Source organism: Formica exsecta, unplaced genomic scaffold (assembly GCF_003651465.1).
Source record: "Formica exsecta isolate Colony F162 unplaced genomic scaffold, ASM365146v1 scaffold229, whole genome shotgun sequence".
Lineage (NCBI taxonomy): Eukaryota > Metazoa > Arthropoda > Insecta > Hymenoptera > Formicidae > Formica > Formica exsecta.
This window is the reverse complement of record NW_021849582.1, coordinates 214,860-224,273: the sequence shown is the minus strand read 5'-3', so window position 1 is coordinate 224,273 and position 9,414 is coordinate 214,860. Positions and strand designations below refer to the sequence as shown.

Here is a 9,414-nt window from a genome sequence, read left to right as displayed (position 1 = left end):
CGTGTGTTATCACTTTTCCTTCTTATCTTCTCCCTTCCTCCTCCTATTTCGAGATTATTTTCCCTTTCCGGTTCTATCATTATTTCGAAGTGTATTGTATGCATGTCGAAAGAAGCAGTTCCCGTTCGGTCAAAGAGCGCGTGCACGCGTACGCGCTCGACTTCGTGGCTGTTTACAAAATTTACACGTGATGCTTTATGGCAAGATATCGCATTATATGCAAATAAAGATAAGACCCGCGACCCCGTGTACGCAAGCAAAATAGAGCTCCGAGCGAGAAATGATGTCCAATAAGTTGAGTGCGCGGCTGCGGAATGCTGGAAAAAAACTACTTTTGAGCCTAAATTCCGCCGAACGCAAGCATGTCAGGTCGGCGCACTTTACGTATTTCCCGTGCAAGAGGCCGAATATCACCGGTAAGTGTAATTATTTTTTGCACGTATTATATTAACTATCGTGGCTCATCATTCAGTCTTACGAAAACGATGACGCGCAAAATCGGCATACTAACATTATATAAGCGATTAATGAGATCAATGAAAGATTCGATAAAAGATGCTTTGCGAATTTATAATTTATTAATCATTTAATTAATTGAAAAATTTATATATGGTTATATAAGTTCGTGTGTGTGTATGTATGGGATGTCTTTAACATGTAGAGGTATAAACTGGTATAATTAAGGAGAATATTTAATTATAGAGAAACAAATTGTTTATTTATGTTAGTGGTAAATGGTTTTTTAATTGTCACAAATAAAAATAGATTTTATCTTTATCTAGCATTGAAATCTAGACTGATAGAAATCATAGAATATTTACCTATTTTGCTCCACAAGTTTAAAACAGCATATTTTGACTCCTTTCAAAATTTTCGAGTATTCGAATATTCGAATATTCGGATATTTTAAAATTCGAATCTTTGTTAATCTTTATACTTTGATAACCGTCTCTCTTTCACGCGTGAAGAACGCAAAAATGCGTACAGTATGTATGTCAAGAATGAATCGAGAATTAACGAATGTAATGTGACGATAAATTATCGAGTTTTTTTTTGGGGAGTTATATCTGTGTGAAAACACATCTTATATGATGTAATAAGATTCAATATAAATAATTTTGAATGTTTGTTATTTGGAAAGAGGAGAATATCATTTATTACTATTGAGTCGCAATAGAATGTTCTAGAATTTGCTCGTTTCCTAGTACGGAATCACTTAATACAATACTTAAAAATACATTAGTCACACGTGATTATGTAAAAGAGGTATGCTTTCAGGTGAGACTCAAAAGCTGAATATGTATCAAGCTATAAATCACGCTCTTACTCTTGCATTGGAAAACGATTCACGTTCAGGTAAATATCTTGTTCAAAGTCTTTAAATAGAATATATAATTTATATTGGATGATTGCATAAGTTCGTGCCCGATTTTCATAGATGGCATTAAGTTACTGCATGGCGGAGTATATTATAAAAAATAATGATAAAAATTTTATTTAAAACAAATTTAAAATCTCTAAAAAGGAAATATTTTTACATAATTTACAGAACAAATACTTTATTAATTTTTTTTGAATTTTTAGTGATATTTGGTGAAGATGTAGCATTCGGAGGTGTCTTTCGTTGCACGATGGATTTGAAGAAACATTTCGGCGCTAATCGTGTCTTTAATACGCCTCTCTGTGAGCAAGGAATTGTGGGTTTTGGAATTGGCTTAGCCAATACCGGAATAACGGCAATTGCCGAAATACAATTTGCGGATTACATATTCCCTGCCTTCGATCAGGTACTTCACCATTCATATAATACGTAAATATAATAAATAGATTGGTAATTATAATCTTAGAAAAATATCTTTTTGATATACGGAGCATGAAAAGGATGCAAAGGTTTAAAAAGATTCAATATTCAAGGAATTAAAATTTCTTTTTAACATAGAAATATTATTATTTGGATCGTTCATGTCAAAACCGGAATTTAATTTTTAAATAAGTAAAGAGACAAAATTATTATAATTTTGTCTCTTTATCTAAAAATTAAATTACGGTTTTGACGTGAACGACTCAAGTATATATCTGAAAAGCTTTGCTACAAACAAGCAATTCATATAAATTAATGGAGAATATATATATAAATCGCCACGCAAGCATAATCACACATAGAATATAAAGATTAATAATCTCTAATTAAAATTATTAATGGAACTATATATTAATTATGTCTGCAGTTGGTAAACGAAGCGGCTAAAATGAGATACCGAAGCGGTAGTATGTTTGACTGTGGTAAACTTACGGTTCGTGCACCTTGCGGAGCAGTTGGTCATGGTGGCCTTTATCATTCTCAAAGTCCGGAAGCTTATTTCGCACATACTCCCGGCTTGAAGGTCAGTAATAAATGTGCGCTACTATTTTTTATTTATCGAGTATAATATACAAAATCGCTCTCTTAAATTTATCTCTCTCTCTTTCTTCTGTCTTTTTTGATCGTGCACAGTGCCTTTATTCTTGAGAATAGTCGATGAAAAAATAAGTTCTTTATTGAGATAAACAATTTCATAATAAAGTCATAAATGATCGCGCGTCAATATTCGTTTACGAAATATTTGAGTTATCACATATGCATTATATTATTGCAGTGTTAAGTAACAAGATTATATTACTATGAATTTGACATAATTACTTTCATATAATAATTATTTTCGAAATAATTTAAATACGTGTGCAATATGATTCGTGTATAAAAAAAATTCGGATATAAGTGAAAAAAATAAATAGTCATTAACATTTAATATACCTTGATATACCTCGCGCGAGTCAAGCAAACAAGTTTCGCTATCAAATTTTCATCACCGAGAACATTCTTCGTACCTTCACTATATTACGCACCAGCCATAGCCATGAGTTCTCAACTTTCTTCGACAAATTCCATGAATATTGTACGACGTATACACTGTACGTATGCATGAAGAAAGTTTTGCTCGCACACTAATGCGCAATCGCTATCATACATCGCGATTACGAGAGAATATTACGTGTCGCGTAATATTGTACTCTCATTTCCTAAAGCCGATAAATTTCACGTTTGTTTTGTGAAACCGTCGAAAGGAATCGCCAATTATTGACGAAGAGACGATGAATGGGAGAAAATCGTGAAAGACAGCTTCTTGAGAACAGCTGATTTTTTTAGATTGTCGTGCCTCGTGGAGCAATGCATGCGAAAGGATTACTATTGAGCTGCATAGATGAACCAGATCCTTGCATTATATTTGAACCTAAAATTCTATATCGCATAGCGGTGGACGAAGTACCCGTAGCACATTACAAGATCGAAATTGGCAAGGCTGAAATTGTAAGAAAAGGTAAAAAAAAATTATATTGATAGAATATATATTTATATTTATAATACTAGATATTTGTATTTGATTGTTAACGTACTTGGTATTATTCGAATTTATTAAGCGCTGCGCTACACTTGTATATCGATCACCTTGTATATCATCTACATTGTTGATTATGTATTTCAAATGCATAATATAGCATAAATTTTATACTTTAATTTATACAATTTTATGAATAAGAAAGAAGAGTCTCTCTCTTGGCATTCGAAACAAATGATATCTTATATTAATATTTTCAGTAATTTCCTGATCTTAATATTTTTATCAATTTAATTTTAATAATACTGATTCGAGAGCGATATTTCTGCTTTTGAGCTATTGTTTAATGCAATAAATTTATAATTTTTATTATTGTCGCATGAAGAGTGCGAATAAAATCACTTTCTATATTTACATGACTTTAAATATCTCTTATGCGTTATAAAAAAACGATCGCATCTCGAACGAGAGATAAAAACGCGAAAATGGTAATTACGTAATAACAATAAATACTTGCGGTTGTAAAATAATTTTCTGCAATATGTTTAAATATAAGACACAAAAGTTCTCTTTCTTTCTTTATTTTACATTTATGGCAGAAAGTATATTGTCCAATAAAAATAATACATAAGAGACATTATTTAAAGTCATATATAGAAAGTGACTGTGTTCGTACTCTCCATACATGTGGCTTGGAGTCTCTCTGTGAACATAATTTACCGAGTATAATCGTCCTTCCATTATTCAATCGCCGGAGCGAAGCGGCGCTCCCGCTGATGACCGATCCTGAAACAGGATATAACAGAAGGAACGCGTATACACGCACTTGTCGATGTTATGCGAGTCTATATACAGGTGTTTGTCTACATAAGTGTGTTTCGTTGTTGCGTAGGTGACGCCGTGACACTCGTAGGCTGGGGCACTCAAGTGCACGTGCTGTTGGAAGTGGCTGATCTAGTCCAGGAGAAGCTCGACGTATCCTGCGAGGTGATAGACCTCATTTCCATTCTACCTTGGGATGCGGAACTCGTATGCAAGGTAGATATAATTCAATCTCTCTCTCTCTCTCTCTACCTCTCTTTCTTCACCTTAATACAATCGTTTCCTTGAGAATAAGAAATCGGTTCAAGAAAATAATCGTTTCAAACACCGCGTATCCTTCTTTGCTTTTTTTGCTCTCGTTGCTTTGATAACGTACACGGGACGCGGAATCGCGGTTTATCTCTTATTTCAAGAATTTCAAGGGCTGAAAAAAAACGATCGCATCTCGAACGAGAGATAAAAACGCGAAAATGGTAATTACGTAATAACAATAAATACTTGCGGTTGTAAAATAATTTTCTGCAATATGTTTAAATATAAGACACAAAAGTTCTCTTTCTTTCTTTATTTTACATTTATGGCAGAAAGTATATTGTCCAATAAAAATAATACATAAGAGACATTATTTAAAGTCATATATAGAAAGTGACTGTGTTCGTACTCTCCATACATGTGGCTTGGAGTCTCTCTGTGAACATAATTTACCGAGTATAATCGTCCTTCCATTATTCAATCGCCGGAGCGAAGCGGCGCTCTCGCTGATGACCGATCCTGAAACAGGATATAACAGAAGGAACGCGTATACACGCACTTGTCGATGTTATGCGAGTCTATATACAGGTGTTTGTCTACATAAGTGTGTTTCGTTGTTGCGTAGGTGACGCCGTGACACTCGTAGGCTGGGGCACTCAAGTGCACGTGCTGTTGGAAGTGGCTGATCTAGTCCAGGAGAAGCTCGACGTATCCTGCGAGGTGATAGACCTCATTTCCATTCTACCTTGGGATGCGGAACTCGTATGCAAGGTAGATATAATTCAATCTCTCTCTCTCTCTCTACCTCTCTTTCTTCACCTTAATACAATCGTTTCCTTGAGAATAAGAAATCGGTTCAAGAAAATAATCGTTTCAAACACCGCGTATCCTTCTTTGCTTTTTTTGCTCTCGTTGCTTTGATAACGTACACGGGACGCGGAATCGCGGTTTATCTCTTATTTCAAGAATTTCAAGGGCTGAATAATTGTACGCGATCTCTTTCCTTCGTCATTCTCTCGAGTTAATTCGAGGTTTCGCTTATCAATGACAAACCATGCATACCATGATCGTGCCATGACGTCGAAACGCACGAATTTCGATGTAGAAAATCGCCAAATATACCTACGTAAAATACACAAACACAATTGAGGTATCTTTCGTACCATTTGTATGCGTATCCCGTTGGCGAAATGTCGGCGGACAGGGACAGAATAATCAAAAGATTGGCGCGAGGATTCGATATTATTCCATCGATCTACGCGACGTTTCGTCGACGATAGAAGCGGTTATCGTTACCTCGTCTAAGAGTGAATTAAGAAGTGATCGTGAGCGAAATCCTCCGGCCTGGACTCTTACGTGTCCCTTCGGGTTACGGATCTCCATAGACGCTAATATCGCGCTGATTTATGCTAATCGATCTCTCTGGTCGCCTAATGATATGCCAATCGTACAGTATGCACTTCTCTTGCAGCTTACAAACCGCCGTGATATTATATACGACGCGAGAGTGGTGCGCGCATAACAAGACGTAGTACGAGCGTAATTGGAAACCCGTTTTGCCGCAATTTCGATACAATCGCGGAGATTCGCTGTGTTATGTACCCGCCGATGCCTGTCTGCGAAACATTGCGCGGTTTCGTAACGAGAGACGACTCTGCTCGCGAAACGAAATTCTAATATATACGTCGCTTTGGAGAGAAATGGCTGTTGCGCGATGAAAAATCGTGGCCGGAAAAAAAAAACATCGATTTCATTATTAAAATGGAACAGAGTGACTGATAAATACAGAAAAACGTAGACAATATTGAGAATCGTAGATTATTCATTTATGCATTATTTTTTAATTAAAACTTCTTAAAGGAAAATTAATATCTACGATATATATATCTTATTATAAGATTTGACAGTTCTTACAAAATTTAGCAAGCTTTATATATTATTGCATAATATTACATTAAAAATCTATCTCTCTTTTTAAATATTTTACAGTGTTCAATATGTATTTAAGAAAATATTTATAAAAAGAATTAATAACTTTCTTTTTTTAGGTACTGTTTTGAAAGCAATCGAATATTATAAAAAAAAAATAAAAGATTCATAATTTAGATTCCTACGTTGTGACAGTAAGTTGTCTATTAATAAAGAGATTAAAATTGTCACGTGAAAATGTAGAATCTCATAAATATTAATCCGATAAATGTAGAAACGTAGATTTTCTATGGGATATTTTCGTAATGAAAAATTGCAACTTCTGAAAGTGCAGGGAATGTCAACGCAAATTGAAAATGTCATACGAACCTGTATTCGACATTCAGTCACGTTTAACTATCTAGTTATCTTTGTTAATGATTTACAACGGAACACACACGTACACACAAGTGTGACTACCTATCTTGATCGCCAACCATTCTATCGCCAGCGTGTATTTCCATCGTCGATCATGTTGTAGGTCTGTATTTGATAGCCGTTACAAAATGATGGCTTGTGCCGTCGTCGCGGCGTTAATGTGCCCGTTTAGCATCGCGGTCGTATCTATAAGTTATTATTATACCGCAACAATATGGGACGAGACGTAAATCACGCGCGAATTAAACCCAGCGGCCGACCGATAATAAATTGCTATGCGTAATATGTGCATAAATGTTGCAGTCGGCGAGGAAAACCGGGCGCGTGATTATCGCCCACGAAGCGCCGATGACGAACGGATTTGGAGCAGAAATAGCTGCGACTGTACAGGTAAGGTATCTACTTTTTCATAAGCCAAATTTACGATGATAATAAAATCTATTGCGTAAACAATGTGACATAAAATGATTTAAGGATACCTAATAACGTAATAATTGGATTTGTATGTAAAAATATATTGCATGATCCTAATAAACGAATTAACGCTAAGTCGGAGGTCTTTGATAGCCCGAGATATAATGCCACGTGAATTGGTAATATTACCCATAGAAGGGTGTAAACCGGTTTTTAAAGTGACTAAAGTTAATTGATTATTTTTCTTAAATTTATATATATTTTTTTAAATTTATTAATATTAATAATATTAATTGATTAATTGATTAATATTTGCTCTTTTGATATTAGAAAGTCGGTTTTGCATCAATAAAAATGTTAAATTAATCACACATATAGATTATATTAAATCTCTCTAATGATTGTTAAAATCAGGCGGAGTGCTTCTTGTATTTGGAGGCGCCGGTTCAAAGGGTCACAGGATGGGACTGTCCCTTCCCATATATCTTTGAGCCGTTTTACTTACCGGACAAGTGGCGTTGCTTTGCAGCTGTCCGAGATATCTTGAAGTACTAAAGAACTACGGTTGTTGCAGTACGCTGCTGTGTGTGGAAAAGGATTACAACCTATTGTCCGCAAAGTGTTCATTGGAAAACATATTTTATATTATTAATTTTTTATAATTTACTATTCTTCATTTATCTACTATCTTACTATCTCATAATTTTTTTTTATACACATTGTTTTTATGTAAAATATATTTTATAATTTCGATGTATATTATATATATATATAAACATCTTATCTATTTATTTATTTTTTTTCCTAGTTTTTTAGCAGATTTTTTAAAGCCCACTTATAAGTTTATCAAAGAACTTTATGTATATTATATTTATATTATATATATATATATATATATATATATATTTATATATTTTTTTTATAAATAAAATTTACTTGTTTTTGCCCCGAAAGAATACATAAGAAATACAAAAAATAGAGAATGAGCATTATTTGTGTGAAATCTATGAAATTTGCATGTATTTTATACACGTATTTATCTTACTGCTTATAAATGAATAGATTACCATATATACAGGGTGTTCGAATATTCAACCGACAAACTTTCAGAGATTGTCGGGAGCATCCTAAGGATCATTTTTTGCGATTGGACTTAGGATGATATACACACACAAATATGTAATTCATGTATTTGCTCGTATTTATAAACTATCAATAAGCATAAATTATTTATTGTTGCTAAAAAATTAGCATATTATTGATTATCTGAAATAATTAAATCTAACATAATATATTCTTCATTTTTTTTTTTACTAACAGATAAACAAAAAAATGTGAATCTATATGACTTGTGTCTAACATATATTGAGCGTATGCAAAACCATGTCCCTGACCCAGTTTACCACAACCCACATAAATCCATCCCTTCTGTCTAAATTAATAACATGAAAGATGATACAAATCGTCGCCGGCGGCAATGACGCGCCAGTCAACGAAGACGTCAGATAGATATTCGCAATCAGGATGGATCGTCTAGGTATCTATGTATCTTTTTTTTTTTTTCATCGATAATCTGGGTCAAGTCCTTCTTTAATAATAAAACTGCGCACCGATTGTGCGCACCACGGCAATGTAATATCTCAATCAAGGTTTCAGTCTCAGACGCAGTCCTTTCCAGTCTAAACCTTTAAGATCGCCATGTTCCGCCTGTCAACGGGATGTAAGTTTTCAGTCAAGCTCGAAGACATGAAAACGATATTCGAAAGGAGATTGAATTTAAAGAATAAAAATTTTAAATTGATAAAAACCCGGAGATATGATTTATTTTTTCTTATTAAGGAAATTAAAATATTTGAACGGGATTATTTATGATTAATGTCTACATCTAAAAAGATTTAACTACCGTTAATATTAAATATAAATTCACTGGCTACGTTCTCTCGAGCAGGTAACCGACAAATTTTTAAATTACGTAAAAGACGAAATTAAAGAAAAGGAAGTGTGCTGAACTGTTCACTCGTGGCATATTTTGTAATTTGAAAGGGAAACCACATTCTTTCACTGTATATTATGATACGTGAAAGTTGGCAGCGCTATATACATGGAGCGCAATGAGAGAAAGAGAGAGATAAGAAAATAGTTAAGAGAGAGAGAGAGAGAGTGAGAGAGAAAGAGCGAGAGATCACTCAACAGTGAAAAAGAG

The 9,414-nt window shown here is 34.1% G+C and overlaps 1 protein-coding gene across 1 annotated transcript; it reads left to right on the top strand.

Annotated features, from left to right (window-relative positions):
• Positions 1 to 95: 95 nt before the first annotated feature.
• On the top strand, positions 96 to 7,966 carry LOC115235654 (2-oxoisovalerate dehydrogenase subunit beta, mitochondrial). Its single transcript, XM_029807568.1, has 8 exons — positions 96 to 416; positions 1,279 to 1,356; positions 1,585 to 1,787; positions 2,229 to 2,384; positions 3,188 to 3,359; positions 4,270 to 4,415; positions 7,101 to 7,187; positions 7,626 to 7,966. Exons 1-8 carry the CDS (start codon positions 281 to 283, stop codon positions 7,764 to 7,766), a joined length of 1,119 nt encoding a protein of 372 aa, XP_029663428.1. The 5' UTR covers positions 96 to 280; the 3' UTR covers positions 7,767 to 7,966.
• Positions 7,967 to 9,414: the final 1,448 nt, after the last annotated feature.